Source organism: Linepithema humile, chromosome 5 (genome assembly GCF_040581485.1).
Source record: "Linepithema humile isolate Giens D197 chromosome 5, Lhum_UNIL_v1.0, whole genome shotgun sequence".
Lineage (NCBI taxonomy): Eukaryota > Metazoa > Arthropoda > Insecta > Hymenoptera > Formicidae > Linepithema > Linepithema humile.
Window position 1 is genome coordinate 27,818,121 of NC_090132.1, and position 26,815 is coordinate 27,844,935.

At 34.8% G+C, this 26,815-nt stretch overlaps 4 protein-coding genes across 10 annotated transcripts in view; all 4 read right to left on the bottom strand.

Annotated features, from left to right (window-relative positions):
- Window positions 1-525: 525 nt before the first annotated feature.
- Window positions 526-5,323, bottom strand: LOC105678111 (DNA damage-regulated autophagy modulator protein 2-like). 2 transcript variants are annotated; one of them, XM_012377165.2, is made up of 7 exons: window positions 4,911-5,323; window positions 2,632-2,974; window positions 2,291-2,412; window positions 1,693-1,919; window positions 1,288-1,423; window positions 1,058-1,209; window positions 526-665 (listed from the first exon to the last, which is right to left on the bottom strand). In XM_012377165.2, the coding sequence occupies exons 2-7, from the start codon at window positions 2,712-2,714 to the stop codon at window positions 558-560; spliced, it is 828 nt and encodes a 275-aa protein (XP_012232588.2). In that variant the 5' UTR covers window positions 2,715-2,974; window positions 4,911-5,323; the 3' UTR covers window positions 526-557. The 2 variants fall into 2 exon arrangements, with proteins under 2 accessions (XP_012232588.2, XP_067212467.1); XM_067356366.1 differs by lacking the exon at window positions 4,911-5,323 and adding an exon at window positions 3,747-4,016.
- A 1,189-nt stretch (window positions 5,324-6,512) lies between these two features.
- Window positions 6,513-12,005, bottom strand: LOC105678105 (glucose dehydrogenase [FAD, quinone]-like). Of its 2 annotated transcripts, XR_010890532.1 has the most exons (7): window positions 10,534-12,005; window positions 9,505-9,735; window positions 9,251-9,421; window positions 8,496-9,151; window positions 7,737-8,112; window positions 7,508-7,671; window positions 6,855-6,995 (listed from the first exon to the last, which is right to left on the bottom strand). XR_010890532.1 is itself a non-coding variant. In XM_012377153.2 (6 exons), the coding sequence occupies exons 2-6, from the start codon at window positions 9,698-9,700 to the stop codon at window positions 6,716-6,718; spliced, it is 1,908 nt and encodes a 635-aa protein (XP_012232576.1). In that variant the 5' UTR covers window positions 9,701-9,735; window positions 10,534-12,005; the 3' UTR covers window positions 6,513-6,715. The 2 variants fall into 2 exon arrangements, 1 of the variants encoding a protein (XP_012232576.1); XM_012377153.2 differs by having other exon boundaries at window positions 6,513-6,995; window positions 7,508-8,112.
- A 147-nt stretch (window positions 12,006-12,152) lies between these two features.
- LOC105678109 (DNA damage-regulated autophagy modulator protein 2-like) lies at window positions 12,153-16,872 on the bottom strand. Of its 4 annotated transcripts, none has more exons than XM_067356369.1 (7): window positions 16,545-16,872; window positions 15,714-15,806; window positions 14,695-14,816; window positions 14,108-14,334; window positions 13,517-13,655; window positions 13,086-13,273; window positions 12,153-12,526 (listed from the first exon to the last, which is right to left on the bottom strand). In XM_067356369.1, exons 2-6 carry the CDS (start codon window positions 15,782-15,784, stop codon window positions 13,107-13,109), a joined length of 726 nt encoding a protein of 241 aa, XP_067212470.1. In that variant the 5' UTR covers window positions 15,785-15,806; window positions 16,545-16,872; the 3' UTR covers window positions 12,153-12,526; window positions 13,086-13,106. The 4 variants fall into 4 exon arrangements, with proteins under 4 accessions (XP_067212470.1, XP_012232586.2, XP_067212469.1 ...); XM_012377163.2 differs by having other exon boundaries at window positions 13,116-13,273; window positions 15,714-15,872; window positions 16,545-16,866; XM_067356368.1 differs by having other exon boundaries at window positions 13,116-13,273; window positions 15,714-15,883; window positions 16,545-16,866.
- Window positions 16,873-17,348: 476 nt separating this feature from the next.
- The window catches only part of LOC105678100 (uncharacterized), a 60,005-nt gene continuing 50,538 nt past the window's right edge, over window positions 17,349-26,815 (bottom strand). For both annotated transcript variants that reach the window (XM_012377141.2, XM_067356337.1), the window contains exons 2-8: window positions 23,703-23,888; window positions 22,795-22,942; window positions 22,163-22,439; window positions 21,537-21,780; window positions 21,062-21,199; window positions 20,573-20,869; window positions 17,349-20,430 (exon numbers count right to left, since the gene is read on the bottom strand). In XM_012377141.2, the coding sequence (XP_012232564.1) occupies window positions 20,042-20,430; window positions 20,573-20,869; window positions 21,062-21,199; window positions 21,537-21,780; window positions 22,163-22,439; window positions 22,795-22,942; window positions 23,703-23,888 (1,679 nt within the window). In that variant the 3' untranslated portion in view covers window positions 17,349-20,041. The remainder of the gene's footprint in view (window positions 20,431-20,572; window positions 20,870-21,061; window positions 21,200-21,536; window positions 21,781-22,162; window positions 22,440-22,794; window positions 22,943-23,702; window positions 23,889-26,815) is intronic.

Consider the following 26,815-nt stretch of genomic DNA (forward strand, 5'->3'; position numbering starts at 1 on the left):
GCAAGCGGGTAGGTCGCGCCGAGATCGAATTCAGGTCGGCATCGCTTCGAAGCATTTCTGCTCAACCGTTTGTACATCGACCATTCGCGTCCGCCATGACTGCCGGTGTCTTCCTCGTCATCGTTATCGCCGTCGTCGTATTCAGTAGCGTCCTCGGGATATGGTAGTTCCTCACTGTCAATATCGGAAACCAAAGGGCCGAGATTCTTGTCGTCTATCAGGATGTAATTGTCCAGCACATTTTCGTCGAGGTCGATCCATCTGCTGGAGCCATCCTCGACGGCTCTTCGGTGCCGTTTCTCGGCCCGGTGACTTCTAGGCTGTCGTCGTCGTTCGCGTATCGTGGGATCGTGCACGTGTATTTGTACCGGGCAGAGGACGTCGGGACTCCTTTCGGCGTCGTTACGCAACGCCGGCGGCGTCGTGGCCACCAACGGCGCCGCTTCGTCCAGCAGGTTATCCCTGGACTCGCGGTATCGATAGCCGGGACAGGGTGTGTCGACCGGCGAGTGCGAAAGTAGATTGATGTAGCCACCGGCGCCTCTGCCTATGAGCGATCAGGTGCTGATCGATGGATTTGCCCCATCGTGAACCGCGGCGGTGTCTTGGCTTTCGTTCAGCGCTTCGTTACTCGTTGCCAAGCGATGCATGTTACATATCACCACCTGTTTCACACAGAAAATGAAAATGCGTTTATGAATAATTCTTCGCTTGGCAAGCAGAAATATCCTACTGTTCAAGAAATGCCAAACAAATTTTAATATCTATCTATTGAAATCTAAAAATTATTACATATTAAATCGAAATTATATATGACGTTTAACAATTAATGATAATAAAAATTAATGATAATAAATGGCGTTAGTGAAAGGAAATAAAAATTTCCTGTATCATTGCAATATGTCATAATAATTATTGGCCATAATATATAATGTTAAATATTGATTTCCAATAGAATATATAACGTAAATGCAAGCGATTCTGAAAGAGTTGAATTTTTATGAAGCATGAAAAAGAATGATCTACTATATTGAAATATTTTATCGCTGAAATTTACCTTTGGAGGGCGTATCCTGATATCTCTAAACTCCTCTGTGAATGTCAAAATATAAGCGCAAAACGCCATTGCGCAAAGCCATTCGGTTACTGTGCTAGCCACGTGCAATTCCCAGCCGCCATCCTCCTTGTACCATTTTCGGGGATTCGATCCTACCGAATATATTGCAAATTTTAAATATTAATAATCTAAAATATTTGCGAGCAATGGGTAAAAATCAACGAACCAACCCTTGTAGGCCAGATGGGCCAATACGCCTGTGATGAGAATCACGAAGAAGCACACTGTACAAAAGGTTGATAATGCCGCACGAAGATGCGCGAGCCGTAATGAGCATCCTGGATGCAAGTAAAATGAGCATACAGCCTGCAATATAAAGAGAACTATTATCATAATATATATGCATTATTGCATTGACAAGAATTTTTTATGTTTTACATGATATAAAATAATTATGTAAAAATGTTTTCAGAAAGAAAACAAAAGTCAGCGTAAAATTAAAAGCGTATGATTTATAATTTTATAAATTCGCACAAGCAACGCTTTGGTGTCATAAAAATGATTTAATTTTTATATTTGCGCTAGACTTATAAACTATATGTTGCGCTCTTTGAACGTGATCTTTTTATACGCACCTGAGTCCAAAAATACGCGGTACCACCTCCGAAGCAGAGCACCGCACCGATAAGATGAACTACTATTACTGAAGTTTCTTGAAAGTTCGCGACAATTGATAGACCGCTGGTCGCTATGAGGCCAAAAATTAAGGCCCAGCGATTCCACTTCGGCAAAGAAGCCGGTGTGCCGAAAGTATTAGTGCACTCTTTAACTTGAAAATATCTTACGTAGATCATAACAGACACTGCAATTATAAATAACGTGGCTATAATCAATTTTGATAACACATCGTATTCATTTATTCTACATGATTTATTAATGTGTGATTAATTAATATTCTACATAATTACTTTTTCTTATTGTTATCGTTTTATTGCAATCATTAATCTTTCTTATCACACTATCATTCTTTATACTTGCATATCAGAGTTTTATAGTTTTTCGATAAGGAAAATGTCGCCTGTTAGATAGATGATGATATAATCGATACTCCACAGATAATCGCAAATGCCTCTTGGCAATTCAGAAAAGGTCGTTGGCATGAAATATATAAGTGTATCGATAGTGCATTATCGGTTTTGGAGAATGTCGCATTATAATGTATGTGCTACTTACTGAGAATAGCGATCAGGTTGACAGTTTGAGAAAAAATACAACTTTCTGGTGCATAAGTTGCTGCGTCAGAGATATAAGGAAAACCAGCTTCTACGTGTCCTAATAAGACGGCGATTACATATCTGCGGATTGCAAAATTATTTTTTGAGATTCTGATTTATAATTTAGCAATTATTTAGCAATTTATTTTTGCCTCAAACATTTAATCAAAGTAATAAATTGATATTAAAAAGTGATATTTAAATAGATACAATATTTGATGTTAAACAATAGATTGTTAGAAAGAAATATGAATCTTTTAATATACATAGATATTAAAACGATTTATAAACGTGACTTACGTTAAAATGAAGATCGTAGGCAAGGAAATGAAGACGGCGATCGGCAAATAATGTAGATTCGCAAAAAACTCCTGCTTTTCCATGGCTTCGATGTGTAGTCGTTGTTAAGTTTAGTTAGAGCCGATGATGAAAATGACGTCAGTCGTCGACGTCTGCGATCGACGCCACTATCGGGTAGAGTCTCGCGTCGATGCAGCCGCCGACGAGTCACGACCATTCATGCTCCTTGATGACTATTCATAGGCTTTTTATTCTTTTCTTTGTTAAGTATTAACCTCCACAGTGTTTGGATCAACGGTAGAGTACTGTGATTCAAATGCCATCAATGATTCACTGAAGAGTGCTGCAACGAGAAATAATTGTCCTTGATGACAATAATTTATCTTATATAATGCTGTAATTAATGTTATCGATATGAAAAATCGCACTTGCGTGATTATTTGACAATTATTTCTAAATAGCCTTTTCTTCTAGTTTTTCAATGTAGATCTGTATAAAAAATGGATCTTGTTGTACATTTTTTATATGGATTTACAATAGTTACATAATAGTTATACATTATGTAATTTTATGTAATTATGCGAATAATTTTGAATATGTTCAATTATTTATGAATTTAACGCACAGCGCAATATACTTTGCTGAAAATTTTATCAATTTTTCTCAAAAAGTATACGTTGAGACGAAAAAGCGATTAATTCTTATATCATATATATATGTGCTGATAAAAGCAATGCAAGCAATCGTTATCTTTTATTGCATAAACAAGTATAAAAATATCCAAGTAAATTAATATTTATTTTAATAAATTTTTAGATATAAATAAATAAAAAAGTTTTGTTTCTTAATGAAAATCACAAATAGATTTTATTTTAATATAATCTCATCTTGAAGCTTGATTATCAAAATCTGCTATTTAATGTTGAAATATTAATGCAAAAAAGAATTACCGATCAAATCTTGAAGAAATAAAAAATTTCAATTTTTAAATAAAAATATTTCAATTTTTTAACAAAGAATATTATCTTATCATTAAATACGGCTATAAATAACATTCATGATTTATAAACTATTCGTTGTCTTAAATATTGCGTCTACATTGTTCACACTATTACCTGCATATCTAAGGATTTTCTTCGCGCCATTTCTCATAAATCGTAATTGCGATAGCTGGCAGAAGCAATTGATAGAAGCGTGCTCTCACTAAACTTTAGCTGATATCGCCTCAGAGAGAAAACTTACAGAATATTTATAAAATGCTTATGTATATTTGACGTTGAAATTCTACGTCATGGAATAATTTTATATATATTATATCATCCTTGAGAAATTCCATGATTACATTATTTATACATTCATGTCTGTCCGTATTTCCAAGATTAAAATCTGTAATTTTTTTAAGTCTATTAAACAACTATATATTTTAATCAAAATCTTATTGAAATGTTTATTTGATAATAATTCTTCGTACTACATGTGTCAACAGTAAAAAAATGACAATAATTATCTAAAACAACTTGAAGTAATAAAAGCTATCATTATCTTTTATTGCATAAACAAGTATAAAAATATCCAAGTAAATTAATATTTAGTAAATAATATTTAATAAATTTTTAGATACAAATAAATAAAAAAGTTTTATTTTTTAATGAAAATCATAAATATAAAATCATAAATTTTTTTGACAGTAACAACTTGAAATGATTGAAATCAAAATATCAAAACGTGAATGAACAATGTGGATTGAAATATTTAACGTACGGCAATGAATAGAATTTATTGTAGACTGCAGATATTATAACATCTATTTACGAACATTTCCATGAATTCGATTGCAATAATAATTTATTTAATCTGCCGCGCGTCAGAGATTTATATTAAATCCATCTAAGGTATATCGAGGAAATTGTATTACAGACTTATGTAAAAATAATTGCGCTTACGACAGTCGTGTTTAGTGAAGTGCGAATAGTAATACGGGCGTGTCTGCGTAAAAGAGTAAAACGTGTGGTTTAGTAAGAGGCCACGAGGCGGAAGCGTGCATGATAAGTTAAAAATTTCTAGTTAACATTTTCTTATATCATTTCCTGCTATTACAGACTCAAAGTAGAATCTATTAATAATACCTCTACGAAGTTCGTAATATAGCGTGCAACAATAAAAATTATACACTTGTGTTTACTTTTATTATGCATAAGATTATAGAACGCTGATCAAGGAAAATTTTGTCAATTAGTTTTCGGTTGCTTTCTGTTAAAAAAAAAAAAATTAAATCTCACCGAAAGAGTGCAGCGAGACGCATTCAGTGACGCATCGGGGGCGGCGTCACAGAATTTTCACCCTGAAAACCGTAATCCCTCGCTTCCTTTCGTTGGTGGAGTCGCGTAAACTATCAAACTCCACAGTTCTTCGTGGTTTTCACTTTGCGGAGCACTTGCTCGGAAGTCGCGACGAACGATAACGAATGCGATCGGAAATTCAGACGTTCGACCAAATTGTAGGCTGGTAAGCAGTTTTACGCGAATTTTCTTTGAAGGCAAAACTCCACAAGGTCGCGATAGAATTTGTCGGGAAATGCAGAGGTTATACCCGTGGTGGTGCGCGATCGATGTTGCGTCAGCGAAAACGACGCTCTCGGCAGCTGCGCCGCACCGGGCTGCCGTCGCCGCCGCTGTCGTCGTTGCCGTCGGCGTCGTTACTGTCCAACCAACACGTTCGCCAAAGACTTATTTATCCTACTACACACGATGAGCGGACTTATCCGCTTTCCGTCGTTGGTGCTTCTAAGAAAGCACGTATGATTAATAGTATGAATATGATCTTGTTATACGAGAGGCCGTAGATTCGCTGCTTTAAAAATAATGTATTAAAATGTTTACTTAGAAATTTTTTAAAGATTTGATTCTAAGATATTAAAAATCTAATTTTTGAAGTCAGGAAATAGTTTAAAGATATGTTTGAGACACCAAGGTTTGTTTCTGATTTAGTTTTACATTCTAGATAGAAGTTGCAAGTAGGGTCCAAATTTCTGTGATTTCGTCCGTCGCTACTTTTGGTGCTTCATAAAATAAAGATTACGAATAGTTATTTCGTCAACATTATTTAATTTTCCGATTCTGATAATCTAATCAACTCTAAAGTCGAAAGAAAAACAAGGAACAAAGTGAAAATTTTAATATTACTGCAGAATTTTGAAGCAATGACCACTATTATTCAAGCAATATTTAAGCAAATTTCATTTATTTTAATTTCTATCTAATTTTTCATTTTTTTTTTATGTATCGTCAATATATAATTTTAAACATCTTGTATATAGCGGTCAGGTTAACAAACGTTTGACTAAGAATAAGAAAAAAAGATCTTTTTTTAGTTTTTAGATTGACTTTTTAAATTTCTTTAATAATTTGTGCATAACAGAAGAAATTTGATTTAAAATAACTAACTGTTTAATTAAAAATTTTAATTTTTTAAATACATAGAATATCTACTTGTGTGGTTATCTGTTGTCGAAAATATATTCTGATATAATGTCTGGCAATAAATGATAGTATCGTATCATTGCCAACATATTGCTGATAATATTTAATTGCGACCATTGTGCCACTGTGCATTATTATCAGCGATATTGTTAGCTGTACTTAACGATACCACAATTCAATTTTTTTTTCAAGAAATTTTGTGATAATAATTTAATAGTATTACATTTCTCTTTTTTTTTTATTTATATACGATTTGAAGAGATGAAAATTTTATGCAAACTTTCCATCGCTTACAAAATATATTTGAAGAATCTTATTTATAAAATGTAAAAAGTAATTTTTATTAATAAAGTCAAAGGAATGTCTAATTGCAAATGGAAATTGAAAAATAAGGACAAAAAATAATAAAAAAACACTTGTATTTTAAAAATAATACTTACATTTATATATCATAAAATAAAATATAAATATTTTGTCATGTTACAAGCACTTTCCCTAAAAAAATATACGCGAAAGTCTTTTTGATTGGAGTTTTTTTTCGATATATTAATTATTACTTTTTGTCTTATTACTTGTTTTGTCATTCATAGAATAAATGTAGGAATTTAATCTGACAAATCGCGATAATTATCGTTTATTACTGCCTCAGATCTGTTTTTCAATTTCAACCAATATTCTTTGATCATATCCGATCCGCGTTCACCGATCATGATTGTTGGCGCATTAGTGTTTCCACTTACAAGGTTTGGCATAATCGAGGCATCGATCACACGAAGCCCAGCTACGCCGTAAACTCTGAGTTGCGGATCGACGACAGCCTCGGGATCCCAGTAAGGGCCCATTTTGCATGTTCCAACCGGATGATAGATTGTGACGCTATAATACCTGTAATATATAAAAAAAGTATTAGAGAGAGAAAGAAAGAGTGAGAAAAAGAAAGAGGGAGATCTAAGAATAAAAGTATATATTAAGGAAAAGAGAGGAGCGAAAACGTGAGTTTTAGAGCGTATAATTCAGCATTCGAACTTAATTCTGATAAGATGACAAAAGAAATTTTGAGCACACAAAATCAGACATGATTGCCCTGTGTGCTCAAAAATTATACATGAATAATAGTCGCGTTCCTCCGTTGGTTGGCATTGATTTTTCTCGATTATAAAAGAATCTATATTAGCTTCCGATTAGCGATCAAAAAACATGGTTTATTGTCGAAACAAATTTGACATCTTTGTTAAATTAAATAATTTGTCTTTCTTATCTAGATATTATATTTGACAAATTCACACGATTTGCAATATCTTGTGATTTGACATGTGAGTGGTATAAGCAGATAGCAATAAGTTGCTAATATTGATTGATAAATATATAATTATCATTATCTGAGATATTTTACAAACCTAATCATGCATTCCCAGTACGGATCGGTATACATGGGAATGTGTTTGCATCCTGGAAATTGCTGCGAGTTCAGCTCGCTTCCGAAACGCTTAAAAGCTTTTGTTCTGCTGAGGGCCACGGCTATTTTTACTCCCTCGACCAGCGTGGCGATATCCTCCGGTTCCTTAAAATAGTTCGGATAGATAAGGGGATGATCAAACGGGTCCTTGCTGCGCAACTTAATCATACCGCGACTCTTCGGTCGCAGCAACATGGGGATCACGCTCCACGTGTCCTTGTCGCTGATCGCCCCGAAGACGGCGTTGTAAAACTGCTTCGTTAATCCGTGCGCTTTTCTTATCTGCTTGCCGCCATCCGAATTGGTCGAGCCGGAAATAAAGTGCAGTTCGATATCGGGAAAATCTAACGAAACGTTCGCATATTTAGTGTTGACAAACGCGATGCCCTCGACACCTCCCGGCACCGTTAAGGGCCCGTCGTTCAGCATAGCGTATTGTATCACCGTCTGAATACTGTTCAAACGCTTTTCTACCATGGAAATCTCCTGATTGACCATGAACGCGAGTCCTCCCAGACCAATATGGTCTTGAAGATTATAACCCACCTAGAAATGCAAGAGTTTAATGAAGTTCTTTTGTAATTTGCTATTATAACAAAGTAATTTACTTTTAACAATAGCATTTTGCGGCATGATTGATGTCGCTGCCAACACAAATTTTGGCGAAATAAAAATCAATTTATAATAGCAATATATTTTGTAAACTTAGTAAAATTATTTTCATTAAATAAAATGAATATATATAATCCTTTTACTATCCATAATATAACTAACACATTTTGTTGACAGCGTAAAATTTGCTGTGCCAATAACTTCTTTTTTTTTGTATAGAAATTTAGGGGATTATTATTTCATGAAGTTATAGTGTAATAAAAATTTGTGTATAAATCTCCAAAGACTTGAAAGAACTTAGAAATTCTTGCACTAACTTTGGAGTCTTGAATCACGGGAATTCCAAGTTCTCGCAGATGTTCCTGTGGTCCAATTCCGGACAGCATAAGTATTTGTGGCGAGTTTACCGAGCCACCGGAAACGATCACCTCCTTTTCCGCGCGTATACGAAATATCTTGCCGTCTCTGACAAATTCGACTCCGTAAGCGCGCTTCGATGTAGGATGCACTAGCACTTTGGTCGCATGCGCATGCATTGCTACTTGTAGATTTTTCCTGAGTCTGACTGGTCTAAGAAAGGCCTTTGCGACCGAGCAACGACTACCGTGCCTTATAGTGGCCTGGGCGATCATGAAGCCGGTCTGATACTCGCCATTGATATCGCGATTTTGGTAGCCCATTTCTTGGCCGGATTGCACGAAGGCCGCCGCCAAAGGCGTGTGCCACGGCGCTTCTTGCACGGTTAAATATCCGTCACTGCCGTGATACGACGTCTGAACCAAGTACGGGTTTTGATTGTCCTCTGACTTCTTGAAATAGGGCAACAAGTCACGGAATGCCCAGCCAGGATTACCTTGCTCTTCCCACATGTCGTAATCTCGCTTGTTGCCTCTCAAATACAGCATATAATTTAACACACTTGAGCCGCCAATGACTTTGCCTCTAGGCCATAAGCAACGACCATTCTCCATGGCTGCAAATATATATATAATGACATAAAAAGAGAATGCTTTTTTGGATGTACAAAGAAAGAAAAACTGACGAAGGGATAACGAAAGAGTCATAAAAATACCTAAACAAACATCGTCTTGCGGCTCGGTCTTGTATTGCCAATCTAGTTGGCTCAGTTGAAGATAACCGGCGAGCAGTGGCACATCTGAGAGCTCCGTTTCGTCACCACCCGCTTCCAATAGTAACACGTTCCAATCCTCAATTTCAGAAAGACGGTTAGCGACTACGGCTCCTGATGCAGAGATTTTTTTATGTCACAATATCGAAGTAAAAGTTCTTTAAATTATTTGAAATTATAAAGAAAGATAAAGAAACCTGCCGAGCCGCCGCCTATCACTATAAAATCATACGACGGTAATATTATCTCCGACGGTACGTTAATTGGGTTAGCTTCATTGTCTAGAGTTTCGTATTGAAAGTAGAGAAGCGCCGCAGCGAGAACTGGAAAGAACCATGAAAATCCGCTGGAGGCCGAAGTCAAACCTCCTGTTAAAATGCTTTCGATATCCATTTTATTGCTTTTTCACCGTGCTTCTTTTTAATGAACTGAAATTTATAATATGACAGGCATGAGAGATATTATTATATCTGCTAATAATCTACTAATTTACTAATAATTCCGTATATTGTTAATCTCTACATGCTATGGAGATTATGATTGTGATTTGATAAATAATGAATGTTGATAGCGCATGTTTTTATTATCATATCGTATTTCATTAATTAAATATTGTAGTCGCAATGTGTTACAAGAGATGGATTTAGTCTTTGTGTTACATTTCACAGAAAATCAGTATATATACAACATCTTTATTGAAAACATCTAATTTATTTCTACGAACTGCTATAACAACGTACGTAACTGTTATTGTAAATTTTTTTGCAATACTTATTACAAACCGAAGTTGCACAACATTAAGAAAGAGAGAGGACATTGAATTATAAATAAAGATGAGAAAATTACGAGAAATATTGTTCGTATTAACATATAACAAACATGAAAAAAGTTCTCAACGAGATCTAAATAAAAAGAAGAGTTACACTGGCTTTCCATTTCTTGAAAAAGAATTGTTTAGAAACAGGATGGTTTTAATATATTTCACGTAATAAAGCAAAATTCTCTAATAATTTTTATTTTTTATTATAAATATTTAATTACAACATTTCAATTCAGAACTTAAACATGGTAAAAAGATTATGAAAGAGTTATGTATAGAATGTTAACAGAGAAATGAAAGAGAGAAAGGGAATATTTTAATCATGTTCAAAAGAATTAATTTATAATGTAAAATACTTATGCTAAGTAAATTACACATTAGCATATCCTGTAAATTACATCCTTACCTTTTCAATCTTTGGTTAGGTTTTGTGAATATATATGGCATTTGATGATTTGCGAAGATTAATATCACACAAGTTTTTAACGCACTGTAAGTCCAATACTATCAAAATACACATTATATTTATCACATTCTAAATAGATCCGACAAAGTGCTTTGACAATTAAAGATGTGATCACTCTCAAATGATTCTTTCATCGCGCAATCGCATTGAAATAGAAATAAAATATCTTTACCGCGCGATACTGATGAGCTCAAATAAATTGCGTACTGAATTTGTGAACGGATCAATCAACGAGAAGAGAGGAAATAATGATTATTTGACGAAAAGCAAAGTAACACTAATCGCGACCTTGCTTCTGTCACGACTGCTCACATGCTATCCGCATTTCATTGAGAATGCTGTACTGGCTGGCTGTATACAGGTTTCCGAGCTCTTTAAGCCCCGCATTCGAGGTCATTGACTCGCCCCTCTTTTTTCGATTTTTTCTTTCGTCCGCTTTATACCAATGTACCGGTCTCTCTTGTCGTTTGCTTAGTCCCGTTCTCCATTATCTCGTTCCCACTTTTTGTTTTAGAGGTCGCAGTTGAAAAGTCACGAAAGCGATATTAGAATGTTAAAAAATGAAATGTTAAAATATAATCATCAAAAATAAAATAGTTTGATAAATTTAAAGGAGAAATAAATCATCGATTACACATTACGTGACATATCTCACGTTCCCTTCGTACGGGATTTGAGCGTCATACGTTGCGATCTTACGGTAAAGAATTCATCCGTTATTATGGGTGTTGGCCTACTTCTCGTTACTTGATTTAAGCATTCGTTGAATCGATCGTTTAGAATTATAAGGTAATCGATGATATCATTGCCACGTGCAACCTAGATAGTAAATCTTTTTTAATTTGAATTTCACACATACATACGTGCGCATTTTTAATTTTAATATTTTTACGAGTTTTAATTTTTAAATTTGGCGTCATCAACGTTATAGCACTGTTAAATATATTTGTTATCGGTAAATTACTCTCATTCGATAGATACGATTTCTTTTTTACAAGAAAATATGTTACCATATGATATATCACTGCATAGCGTATTTTTTGTTGTCATTGTGGTTTTTATATAATTTTTTTTTTTAATTTTTAAAATTGGAGAGGTCTTTTAGTGAATTATTAAATGCAATTGGTTTATATTTTAAATTGAGTGTTTTTATATTAAGTTGATCTTATCGATCGCGTAATATGCGATACGTCGACATCTGGTGCAAAAGATAAAGCAATGATAAAAATAATTTGATAATCGTCGCGAAAATATTGATTTATTTTCAAATTACGCAAAATATGTCTTACTATTATGAATTTAATTACTTTTTTCCAATCTAATAACCACAGTTAAAGCACAAATTATGGTCACTAATTAAGTGCATAATAAATTGTACGAGTTTTTTGCTTGAACGTATAAATGTATACTTCATCTAAACGCTACTTAAATATGACATTTTGATCCTTGAATTATAATGATGCACTTATCACCGAATACACAGTTATAACGCGCCCTGCAACTGTATTTAAATTAATGGGATCGTAAATAATCAGAGGTTTTAAAAAAAGGAAAGCTGGTGCGCGCTCACATGATGAACTTGTTATTTTTTTCTTATTTTTGACAATATTATACATAATTGGATTTCTAAGTAATATCTCTTTTATGTTTTATTTTTTTTTCGCTGTAGAATCGATTATTGTCACTTTTTTCTTTTACTTCTTTAATATGCATATAACATTCTGCTTGTTATTCTCTCGTTAATTTATCGCTTTCCTTGCGATAATCTTCAGAGATATATAAGATGTATTAAGTAGGGGTTTGAACTAAGTACAGCTAATAGCAGAAGAGAGCCTAACAAATCGATGTAGAAAAGAATTTACGTATCTTATGGCGGTGTCGCTTCCATTTTGTGCGAGGTCATCGTGCTCTCGATTTTATCCAAATACATTAACTAAAACAAAGTTATTTATAACATTAATATATTTTTGTTACAAATTTCATTATTTGTAACAATTATTTTTTGTCAGTTACGAGGAAAACTATAAATAAATGTATATACAAATTGCTTTATCACTATCGTATTTTTTTCAAGATATAAAATTTTTAACAAATTTGAAATTAATTTTTTATTAATATAAATATCAAGACACTGATAGTTTTTAATTATAAATTTGATTTTTTTGAGTATTAAGATTTATCCATGCAAATCTGAAGATACTAGAACCTTATTCTTCAGTTAAATTCAATCTGATTTGAATTTAATTAGATTTTAATTATAAGTTTAGTGATCAAAGTACTTGTTAATAAATATTAGAAAACTTCGATAAAAGATAATTTCTTATAAAATTCTCATTAAAAAAAATTGATCAAAGAATTTGTAAGGAAAATGATATGCGATGGCAACAGAGCATCTTGTATATTAAAGTTTTCAAATTTCAGAAAAAAATTTAACGATTACCATGCAAAAAATAAGATATAAAGCGTAATTTCTCAAATAAAATGATTGTTACTTCATGAGTAACGGTAACTGATCAAAGTACCGTAACTATGGGGTCTTCAAAGTTAATTAATCGAAATTCCGGAACGAAAGTAAGGAGAAACGCGCAATAGACGATCGCGAGAATCCACTCGCATATGGTACTCGCTACGTGCCAGCCCCAACCACCATCCGCCGGCAGCCACTTCTTGTAATCGTTACCTGCGTAACAAGTGTAATTTTTGCTTGAATTATTTTGAATTGTCAAAAATATCTAGCTTATTTTGAATACGACTTCATTTTTTATTTAACGATAGAGTTAAGTTTTTACGTAGATACGTTTTTGCGTAACGTTTCAGGAATATTTAGCATTTAACCACTTTGCATACGAATAATTGAGAAATCTCACTCAATATGTTATGGATTATAAATATAAATCGTATAATATAATACATATGTGCCCACCTTGAAATTCAGACATCGAGATGTAACCAGGAACGATCGTAGCAATCGTCAGTATCAATGTGAGAGCCGAGAGAATTGCGCGCACGTAAACAACTATGATGCCGTTCACGGCTGGTACCATTTTGTAGCTCACATACGTCTGAAAAAATTTATAATAATTATTTCGCGATAAAAAATTACTTTTTAAAATATTATGGTATTAGTATGTCCGCGAGAATGAGGATAAAATGGACCTGAATAGGATCTATACTTGCAGGATCTGTTCAAAAATGAAAGAAATGGAGAAAATATAAGAAAGACCAAATGATTAAATAAGAATACAAAAATATGACAATAGAATAATATAAAATATTAAAACAAATATAAAATAATAAAATACAATTAAGATAAAGATTGGAAAATTATAAACTACGAAAAAGGCCTTTGAATGTTGGATGTTGAGAGGAAGCCGCTTCGCGCTACTGCTTTAAGGATAAATGTTCAATCGGCACTGCGCCAGAGAGCGGCTGCAAAATATTGTCGATAAATTAATATCTTTTCTCGCTTGTAAAGTACTTGCGGAAGAACGTAATTATCCGCGTTACGGCGTACCTGAAGACAGAAATAGAGAGTGCCGGCAGAGAAGCAAGTCATCGCTCCCACCATATGAGCGGCGACTACGCGGGCTTCTTGAAAATTGGCGAGTATGTCGAGACCGAAGCAGGCGAGGATGCCGCAACATGCAGTCGCAACAACGACTCTTCTTCTTACGAGGTCGCGACCTCTCTCCGTTTGCCATTGCATTACTTGACGATGCCTGATGTAGACGCAGCATCCAACTGTGTGCGCGATGCAAATTGAATTTTTTATTATGTTCAAGCGAGACCTCGTTGAAAAGTCGCTTCTCCCTTTCTTTCTCTACTGTTATTATTGTTCGTCTATTTACTGTTATTGGCTATAAAATTATCTTTGATTATCGAAGATTAAGTTAAACATTTAACTGATTAAGTATTACAATATTTTTGTGTGTATCTGTGTATTTAATATCTAATTAATTTTATTCAGATTATTTTTTCTGTAATATTTTTATCTAAGCAATTTTGCGGATTATCTTTGCAATCTTGGATTCTAAAGTATGAGATGAGTCTAAAAGTTAATTTAATTTAGTCTTCGAAATTTTGCGAGCGACATATACATACGCAAAAGAGCCGCGATGTTCAGGCATTGCGCAAATATGCAGGATTCCGGTGATAACGTGCCGGTCTCCGATATGTAAGGGAATCCAGGCACTACGTGGTCCCATTGCACCGATATGGTGTATCTGAAACATGAGCCGTTCATAAACTACGGACTCGTGTGGCGCGAGCGAGTATATAAAACGTTCGCATCAAGTTTCCTCGACTTTCTAGATCGTTCTCAAAGCTCTTTTACAATTAGCTCTTCGTTATGAATAATTCTGCGACATACATTTACTTTTTGAACAATTAATATTTGAAGATTTGACGTGAGCTGTAAAATAATTTTTCTTTTATCTCTGATCAATCAATTTACGTCAACATTCAAGATACTTATCTCAATTTTAATGAATAATTTGTAATATTTAAAATTATTTATATAATATCAAATCAGATATAAGTCAGTTTATTTGCTTTAAAAAGACCAAGCAAATGTGCTCTGTATCGATATGAAAAGGTACACATACTTTCTGTTATTTCTGATATCGTGGCCTTGATGCAGCATGATTCAATCACAACATCATTCTCAATGCAAGAGAAATGTAAACTTTAAAATATGTGCTATTACGAAAACTATCAGTAATGTATCTATATTTTTTGATATCTTTCATCTTGTTTTCCAAACTCTGGGAATAAATTAAAAAAGTATCTTTATTAGTTTTTTTTGCCATTATTATTAATTAATTATCGATAGTGATTTACGTATTCAAATTGAGATTGCTCATGAATTCTAATTTTGCCTTATCGAAATTTAGTAATCAATTCTATATGAAAAAGAGAAAAAAAGAAAAATGATTGATTGAATGCAAGCAAGACTTAAATAAAATTTACTGAGAACGACGAATAAGCAGATAACGATTGAAAACAAGTTGCGAATTGAAAGTTTCAAATGCTTGAAGCAATATTCTTCGAAAAACTATAATATTTTAAATTTTGATTTGCGCAAAAATGTGTTTGTTATCGCTCGAAAATTACGGACTTACGTAATCACGAACGTCACGGGAATTAAGATGAAAAGACTCAACGGTAATACGTGTAGTTTCCCGTACGCCATCCTCACTTTGTCGCCCTCGGTACTGTAAGACACGGTCGTTTTTATCTCGCCTTGTTATCGTACGGTTCAGTGCGTCCTGCACCCGTGCCTGAACACATACTTCATTGGGATGATCAAGATTGGTGGTGAAACGATAGTCCGGGGTGATCGATGGTTTAAACGTTGAGAGAGGCAGGGAAGAATCACGAGTGGTTGGATTGATTGAGGGAGGGTTTGAAGTGACACATAGCTGAGTTTATAAAGGATCTAGACTGGAAGATGGCTAAGGATACTGTAGACAGGACCTTCCACGTGATTTATAATGCTGATCTCACCGACGGGTGCCGGGAATAGAAAATTATCTCCCATAATTATATCAAAATTCTAATAAATCTCTCGATGTACGAAGATGCATAGATGCATATCATAAGCTCGTTACACAAAGTATCAAAAATTAAAACAGACCAAAGTGAAAGATCTTGTGATATTTAATTATGCAGTTACATTGTGGGCTAATAAATACGTCTAATTAGTTTGCGGATAATTAAAATTCAAAAAGATGGATTAAAATAAGGTTTATTACGATAAATTTCAAATAAAGTTCTATGCATACAAAATTAATTTTGCATAATATTATTTAAGTTTATGTCGTATTATATACGTCTTTGCTAGAACAAGAAATGAGATATATCTTAAGGCTAAGAAAAGAAATTTATGGAGAAAAGAAAAATGCAATTATTTACAATCAAATATTGCGATGAAAACAAATTTGGGAACTTACTTCAAAAATTTTAAATGATGAAGTCTACGATGAAGTCTTTTTCGCAAGAATCACGACTTGTGTCATAGGGGCACTTAAAGCAACTATTCGCCTCTGCTACCTGACTGTGACTACCTCTTATCGTACGCACCGTAGCACATGGCACGCACACAATTGCGTGATAATTAACGTATAATACAAGACAATATGATATATGTGAACACGATTCTTAACTTCATTGTTCGAATATTAAGAATTTAAAAAAAATTTAAAGTGTGCAAAATTACACTCTTTTTTTTTAATATTCTTAAAGTCTCGGAATTGATGTAAAAAAATTGATATTTTTTATCATCTTGTTTATAACATTCTTCACATTTCTCACTTTAATGCAAAATTTCTTGGTTCCGTATACAAGAGTCATTTATCTCTATTTTCAAAATCATTTTACAGTCTTCAATTAAAAAAAAAAGTACTGACAATCAGTTCGATCGATCTCTTATGATTCAGAGAGATATAATTCTTTGTCATCTAAACTGCTCGCGTATGAACGGCCGCGCGTAACGTAACGCACTCATTTGAAACTAATAGGTGGACCAGGAATTTGTAATTAACGCGCCGCTATCGATATCACATCCATTGAAATGGTAATGGGGCCATTTCGCCGTGCTGTTTCTAACTCGATCCAATTTCAAGTTGTGTTACTGCATGCCGTGGCAATTTCATGCTGGTGAACATTTCAAACGTTCGTTATAATCGAAGAACACTTTTTTTTTAGAAACTCAAAAAATCTGTTACTGGGATGTTATAAAAAATGATGTACAAGAATTATGTATTTGAATCACATTTTTATATCAACAACATTACGACAGTACAATATGTTCTATTCGATATTATTCTTGTCTCTATGATGCATTTAGCAGTTCGACACTTTACTACGCAGAAATTTGGTAGTGATTATTGTTTCGGATATATTATACATATATCTTTATTTATTATATAAACAAATTTTTTTTTTTTTGTAAAATCTTAGGATACACTTTTGTGTTTAAAATGTATATAGGATATCATATCTTAGGATATCAATTTTTGTGGGTAAAATATGGCAGTTTATATACGTTGAAGTCAGAAGTGATACAGAACATTCTTGCTTTCAACATCACAATTAACATTATATATTTATGTAGAGTTTTTTTTAAATATATTTCCTGTAATTAATGGCAGTAACATTTGAGAGTGTTTGTTTTAGACAGAAAATATTCATAATCCAAAAATAGGATATTGATTTTGTTTTTTCTTGTCTTTTAAATGGCAGTTAATTCATAATTATTATGTTGTTGATTTCTATATTAATTATGTAAATAATCAAAAGAGAATGCACGTCTTACACAGCGCATTTTGTCAATTATTTTTATTGCTTGAATGATCATTCGCATTTTTCAGTCAAATTTATGATATCTGTAAATGTTTATGAACTTTGTTCTCAGATGCCTCAGTAATTAATTTTTATCGTTATGTTCGGCAGAAATATTGCAATATTGTTTGCAAAACATGGATGAATCTTTTTCACACATTAAGCAATGAAAGACGTGATTGTTATAGACATTATAATAATCTACATCGATTATATTATTGCATATTGCATTTCATAATTACGTAAGTGTATATATATATACACGGCATCAATGTCGAGTATTTACATTCTAATATAAATAGTTTGATAAATAAATAGTATTATATATTATCTGGAATCGATCGCCGTGTCTCGTCGTGGACTTGTGAGTTTCGAAAAATCATCATGTGCAACATATGTATATGTATATGCATCTTATATGTATATCTCCACGTGTGCTGTGTCTTCTAAAATGCGATTGGACTAGTTTTCAAATCTTAAGCTAGCGTGTCTATGTACAAACGTTACTTCCCCCATTTGCACAATTAGTTTTTATTTACAATCGCAGCAAAAGTACATTAACATTTTAATATTTATAAAAATCGATTAAGATTAAAACAGTAAAATCCTTTTTTTTTTCTTTTTTTATTGAATTTTATTAAACAAATAAGTAAATTAAACAAGTCGGAATCAATTTATTAGAGAAAAATCTGTAAAAAAAAAAGCGAAACGGAAGATATGAGTCGAAACAAATTTATAAAGATTTCTGCCAACATCATTCCGCTACGATTGTACTCGCAGTTGCATTATCAGCTGTAACAATTGTTTGTAAATTGCAATATTTGTACCAAAAGTTTGAGCTTACTATTTCATTTGTGTAACTAGTAAATCTCTATTTTCTGGAGTGTTTCAAGGCATAAAGCATAATGCCATCAGTAAATTAATTACAGCAGTAATGACAGATCATATTTTTATCTCAAACAATGAAGTAGCAGGAATTTTAGAGAAATAATACGCCGACGTGAGTCGAGGTTTGTTTTTGTGTGGACGGAACGTTTCCGTGGGTCCTCTCGTCGAAAGTCGACGTTATTGTCCTTAATTGCATCGCGAATCAAGTGACCTTTGTCACGAATTATTAGTCACGTTCTTGTCGTAAGCCGTCCTGATTAACATGTTATTATGACTAACATCTCAATAAGCAAAATGTTAGCAATGTTGGCGAATTGACAACAATTGATCAAATTTATTGTCAATCTGATAATATTGCTAATATTTGGCTGTATAACGGATAATTTCTACAAGAACTTAAACAGATAATGAAGGAACAAAAATTGGAGTAATTAAGAACTTAAAATTAATTATTAATACATTTTGCATGTAGCCACACGTCGACATTCCATATCTCGTTTTTTTTCCCAACAAACTTTCCACAATTCCCGTCAATTTTTTGAAAATATGCATATGATTATATTGAAACTGCAGTCGAAAAGTTTGATGATAAATGTGATATAGATCACGTTTTTTTGCTTTTATTTCTTTCTAACATAAAAAAAATCGAACCAGACTTTTCACTGACTCGATAGACACAATTGTAAAAATGTAACGCGTTAAAAATGGACTTTTTTTAACCCTATACTTGGCAATATATATTATAAGATACACTTTGTTTTTGGATTATTTAAACTTGAATTTTGTTGTATTACAATATGTCGAGATTTTTCGGTAGTTTGTCAGGTGGATCTATATTGATATTTTTTTCCGAGCATGTGTAATTTCAGGTTTTTGTATTTTTGAATTTCTTAGGCCTATTATTTCATTTAAGACGGTAAACTATAGTTATATGCACAACGACTATACCACTGCTACACACAAGTTTTTTTTTATTTTTATATATATATTTCTTTTTATTTTATTATATATTTAAATTTAATTTTAGGTTTATAAATTGCGTATTTCAGAAACATTACATTAAAAATACGCTACAGATTATACATTTGTTCTTCACAATTGTGAAAATCGTCACAATTTTATCATATTTTTTCTTATTTTAAATTTACTCCTACGTTTATACTCTCAATTTTGCCAAGTTTAGAGTTAATGACGCCTTGAGCATTATTCATGCTCGAGATTACGCGCTAGCTTCGTCGATGACAGTGATCATTCTGGTATTAGTATTATGTGGTACATTTGTAAAACGCCATTTCGGTTTGGTGTTTGCCTCGTCAGTCGTTGATTGCATGCCACTAGCCTGACCACAGTTAGAGTGACTTGTCTTGGAGCGCGCCACAGACCACCTGCGTCCACGGCGGTCCGTTATAATTGGCATTTCGGCTATTAGATTGTTTTCGAATTCCGAGAGCATGAGATAATTCTCGACCTTGTTACACGAAGTTATGCAATCGCCGATGTAATCAAGCTCCTCCAGTAGATTATCGGGTAAATCCATATCAGCGATACCCTCTTCTGAGATGCAAGTAAGTTCCGGTTTGTCCGCTACTAGGACGTCTATTGGTTCACCTGTGTGGAACAGAAAGTTTTAATTAGTCTTTTGTTTGCGCACCGTCTATAATATCGCTATAATGTTTTATTTTAATGAGAAATTTTTCTGTACATTTTCTTTCTCTTATAAAATTATAATACGCGAGAAAGAGAAATATACCCTGCGCTGGAGTAAGATCGGCTCCCAAGACGAGCGCCGCGGCTGTTGCTCCGGCCGCTCCGGCAGCGGCCACGTGAGGTCCTTCGTTCTCGGGTTCCTGGCTGAACGACGGCCTCCTTCGTTGAGGACAGCTGTCCGATGCGCATATGTGCTTTGTGCCATTAGCTCTGGTATGTTTGTGCTTGGACAAATTTCTTCTATGCAAATCGATGAAAAAGAGTGTGAAACTGCCGACCAGAACGCACGTGGAGCTGAAGTAGTAGCCAGCTTTACCACCACAACCCACGTTTATGTATCCTACAAAATATTCCATGTCATTCAATATATAGAGCAAAAATACGTTTTTAAATATTTTGAAGAATTTTTTGATCTTTGAAAAAATTCGTTTATGAGAGAAAAATACTTTATCAGTGATCGAATATATGTTACTGATCGTATATTTATGCTCGTTGGAGCGTTATTGCTATGTTATAGCTTTTTTTTTATTACCCGATATCGGCACCCCGATTGCAATTGGTATTGCTTGGGAGCACTGGACAAAACCCCATGTTCTGGCGAAGTTTCGTGCTCTCACTCTTTCGTATGTATACATCTTTAAACTGTAATGATAGCCACCGCAGAAGATACCTACGGAAAAACCAATGTCTTTTTTTTATTGCTCGTAACAAGACTTCAAGTCTTTTATCGCGTGAGATAAAGAAAAGACGGGTAAATCGCCGCTAAATCCCTATTACATTGGTTCCACTACTTCCGCGCTTTAAATCATTGATTTTTCAAGATTTTCGTTAATTCGGAGAGAGAACAGTGTGCAGCAAGTTTCGGAGGTTGATAAATTTATCGCACTATGTATATCGGAAACAATATACTCCTGCCGTTGCCAAAAAAAAACAATTAATGACAGATTTTATCGTATTCCGAATTTTCCATAAAAAACATTTTTTATTACGGATGAAAGATGTTTTACCGTAAATCCAAGCGAACATGACGTATCCGTGGTAATTTCCTTGAACGGCGGTGAGAGCGAGGATGCATAGTCCGCACACAAAGACAGCCGCTTGCGTGAGATATTGGCGGGCTATCCTGCATTCGACGCTGCGATGAACGACCAAAAGTCCGAAAGCCACGCAACCGAGAGTCCAAGCTAGTCCGAGATAAGCTTGTAGCAGGACGACCGTATCGCCGAGACCTTCCTCCTCGGCTTGATGCGCCTGCATAAAAAAGCTCCTTTCTCTCAGGCTTTTCCAAAGTTAAAATATGCTGCATCGGGTTTTGATGTTTACTACTTGCGGTCGAAAAATGGTATTCTAAAGACAAAGAATTACGAATAGAATGGGAAATATTTGAAACTATTAAAAAGAAAACAGTGGTTTATTTCAATTATATGTGGAAGATCAAATAGAATCTGCAAGATTTTAATGAAATCCTGTACGTGCGTATGCTACTTTGTAGACACTGGTATATTATTCCGGGTCACTGCTCGCGCTGTGAGAAGCGCTGTTTCACGGAATCTGCTATTGGACGCCGAATAAGCATAGAAAGTAGATGTGGCATGCGCGATATCACGTTTCCAAATTCACTTCTTGTCATTACCAGATAAAATATCGGAGTGTTGATCCCGAACGCCGAAATTCCGGTGGACACCAAGAGGATTCTCACTGTTTTGCTCCTCAGCGTGCTGAAATCAAAAAACGGTGGCCTGTCGTCGACCTTATTCTTGTCCTTTATCTTGCGCTTTTGATTCTTCAAGTGTAAGATTGCTCTCCTCTGCGGATGATACAGCGAAGCGCTGCGGTAAAAAGTACCGAGAATGAAAGTGAGAAAGACCACTCCTGTAACAGCTTGAAGACCGAGTCGCCATCCTATTTTGCTGTAATTAAGAGAATTTTAGTTAAATTCTTGACAACGTTCTAATTAATATATACATACCGTGATGATTAATTACAATAGGAAGAAAGTTCTTACATGAGAAAATCGATTTTTAATGGAAATAATAATGATGTAACTACAAATTTTCTATTGTTTTACAATTTTCAGAAACATAGAAAAATAGTTTACTATTTATTCTTTATTAACAGTAAAAATGCTTCTGAAAATAATATTTTATTTAACATACAATATTTAGGAAGATTAATTAGTAAATTTTATTTTCTGTTTTCGCTTGTTCGCTCGTATCGTCGAGTTCACTGAAATAAATTTTTAACGTTGTTTATGATTTAACTTACGTGATTGCGCCTTTTATAAAAGCAGACATGACCGCTATACCCAATCCGCTTCCCGACACAATGAAAATTTCGACCAATTCTCTCTTCCTCTTAAAATACTGAGCCACCATCAAAGTGCTGCAGTCTCGTGTCATTCCAACTCCAATTCCTGTGTGGAAGAAAGATTGATGATTCGATTCGTTACGATCGTCCCTAACTCTAAATCAGATAACAATTTCGTCCCTTTAGTTGACTATTTTGCGCTTTCGAAATTGTCGCTGAAATTCGGCCCTGGCAAAGTTTCGGACGAGGGGGAGAGTTAGGGCGAAAATGGATGGAACCGCTAACAGATATAGGCGAAAACAAAGAAAGATGACGCACAGCTATAATAATAACCATTTGGCAAAGTGGCGCCGCGAACTACGATATTTTCTTTTCACGAATTATTAATGTATTATCACATATCATAGTTTATTATTTTATCATTTTGCCAATTATAATATGTTTTAATTAATTTATCTCATTATCTTATTAGTAAAAATTGATTGCAAATATTTATATATTAAGTAATTTAAGAAATTGATATTTTATTCTTATTAAATTATCTCATTTATCTAAGAATTTTAAAGTTTTATTCGTGATAAAAAATCGGTTGTCACAATACTATAGCAAATTAAATTACAATTAATCTAATAATCGGAACAAAAAAAAATGTATAAACTTTTTCTTTTTTTTTCTTTCTTTGTGCTTTATTTATTTCGATGTCACGTGTACTTTGCTCGATACGTAATCGAAACAAAGTTTCGCTGAAATTTTCATTCGCATTTTGGTCACACATGTCGATAGCGTAGAACGTTTCTAGAGAAATAACGCTTACGATTGCAAAGGCGATCCTCTGAAGTCTTGTTACCATTATAATCCTTACTCACCGACCACAGTGCCGTAACTGAAGAACAATTGGTGAAATTGCGAGGCGAAAGAAGTAAAAAGACAGCCGAGTGCGGTAACTAAGCCGCCCAAAACTGCCGTGACTCTCGTGCTTTTTCTTCGGCAAAACGCTATTGTTACTGGCGACACCAGCAGGGCAACACTTGTCGACATTGCACCCAGCCATCCTGTAATTAAAAAATATCGTGAGGACATTGCGAACTTTATTTAACTGAGCGATAAAATCGCTCAAAGAATATAATTGCAACAAAAATAGAGACTAAAGTGCAATTATTCTGTTCGATTGTGTTCAGCACTGCAGTAATGCAATGTTGCAGATTCTTATCACTGTGGAAGTACAGATATACATGTCGCAGACGTGTTCATTTATTTCTACATTCATGCACAATGCGGCGGAATTAATTCCGCGGTGGAAAAATATACGGCGGAAAGTCTCCTCACGAAGCTGTTATTAACTTTTTGCTGGAACGCTAGCGGCGTGCCGTTGATTGACGGCCCCGAAGGAGATGTGACTCTGTGGCGTATCGCTTGCAATCTGCTTCGCAACATAAATGTCAAATCATGCATGGCAATTTCGAAAGGGTTTCGATCTTCGTTGCGCGTCGCAGATAACAGGACGCTGCGACTGGCACCCGTTTCCCATTTCGTCTGGCATATTGTCCTCTGGCACGTCGCTGCTATGCGACTATCTGTTTCATTTCATTCTTTCGCTCGTCAGTCTATTTGTAAGTCGATGCATGCCATCCGACGCCCGCGTGTTCGACGAACGTCGGACGGCGTGCAGCGAGAAACGCCGGAGCCACGCGCGATACGCGGCAATGCATTTTTCTTGCGGATTTCCAGCTGACATGTCGGCAGTAAAACGGATTCACTTCGCGACTTGTGTATCGTTTGCCAATAGAATCCCGCAAATCTTCTCCGTAATCGATACTTTACGGTAGGGAACCAAATCGAGGATAAACCGCGATTCACGATGCCACCGCAAGGAATGTTTATTCTCCACATCGATCAGCTCGTTGCTTCCGATATTGTCCGTTATTAGTATTTGAAAGTAACATATTATGCAAAGTAATACAGTATACAGACATTTCGTGGACTTAAAACTTAATTGACATTTTTTAAGCACCAAATATTCGGACCCGGCTACATTTTTTTATATTATGTACCTTTCGTAAAGTATTTTTTACTCTTGCATTCCATTTACTTTCCCCATGCTATTTCCTTTGTCATAAATAGTGGGCCATAATTTTTGTCTAGCACATTTCCAGTCACCGCAAATGGATTAAATATTTAGTGACTATATATTTCTTTGCACGGACTTGCAATACTGCTGTATCTTCTAAGTAATCTATTGCTGTACCCCAGATACCCGGCCAGTCGGAGCCAATAAGGTTACCGCATTGTCATCCATCGTTTCTTAAATGATTTATGATCGTGGCATCTAAAGAATCCTTGAGAAACGCATCGACGCGCTAACGAATACGACGCTTCGCACTCATGTTTCATTCTCCCCTTTTTTCATCTTATTCTTGCCACGACATGTTTAGCACGTCTATTGCAACTATGAAAATTCATCGATAAATCACGTCTGGTTTCAGGATAAAGCCGCAAACGCTTCTCGCATCTACTTAGCTCCAAAGCAGTATCGAACATCCATGAGCAAATAACAATGGTTTACGCATGGTCTACACATAAATCATGTAAGTTATTTTTTTATTATTAAAAAATCTTGAAAACTATCGACCAATTAAATTTACTTTTAAGTATTTTTGCCGCTTTATCTTTATTACACGTATGTGGCATTTGTAGTTGAAGTTTCGAATAATTTTATGGCTATAAAAGCATTCTGGAATCGCAATTTCCCGAGCGTGTAAAGTTAGCACCCCGATTTCCCTCCAATTTCTATTGCAAACGTGCGTGCGCGATCGCTCACGCTAAGACGCTAATTAATACCGTCGCCGATAGGCACCGAACATTCGATCGCGGTAAAGACCATTTTAATTGCGACACCGGGCTATTAGATGAACGTGATTTCCCTCGCGGAAAGCCGAATCATTTAATTAATTTTCACCGTTCGCATCGATGCGCGACCTCATCAATCGTGGCGAGTGTGCTTTATTACGGGAGTAAGTAACGGCCTGGCGGTTACGGTGATAAACGGGCGCCGCGAGCGAAAAAAGCAGTTATTAATCTCACTGTAACGGTACGACGGATGCGCGTTAAATGTCGCTCGCTACCGGCCGGTGACTTATTTGCGCGGGAACATTGTTTAAGCCGGTGCTTTTCACGGGATCTGTCTTTCTGTTTGCCGACGGAATTCCGAAGAGCCTGCGACTATCTTAGAATTCCCTTCTGCACGAGGGGACAGATATATATGTCAAGATTCGCCTTGGGGTATACACAGGCTGTTTCCGTTATTATCGTTTAGGACGTTGACGAGGGAGAAAGAACGTGAAAGTTCTGGAGAGATTTATATGCAAAGAGTTTTTGCGAAATCCATCAGATTGGACTGCCTCCTCGATAACATATATGTAAAACTCGAATATGTAGAGATACGTGGCAATCATTATTTTTTTTTTATTTGGAAATTTGATTGTTGGATAGCTATACTTTGCTTTTATTGCGCGAAATCTGTTTTCAGAATTATTCTTGCAGAATTAATTTCCTGAATTAAATATTTTGCAAAAAATAATCTCTAAGTTTACGGATTTTTAAATAAGCACTTAACATTTATGCCTATTAAAATATTTTTTGTTAAATTTATGACGCTCACTTTGTAGATGTAGAAATCTAAAAATATGCGTAATAATTCCGTAAAATTCAAAGAGGACGTCCGTCGCATAATACTCTATGTTTCGTCACTGCTTGTGTTTTTCTTTCCGTTGCTTTTCTCGGTCAGGATTCTTTATCGAGAATCATGGGACTAGCGAGTTACTCTTTCCCTCCCTAAGATAGTCTCCGTCAAGGGGGAGTGAGTGAAATGACAGTGAAAATGAATTGGCGAAAGCAAGTGCGGCTGCCATCAGGGTCAATGACTTATGGAGTTTTATTTAGCGACCTCTTTTGTGTCTTCGCGAAGAATGAGGAAGCTCGA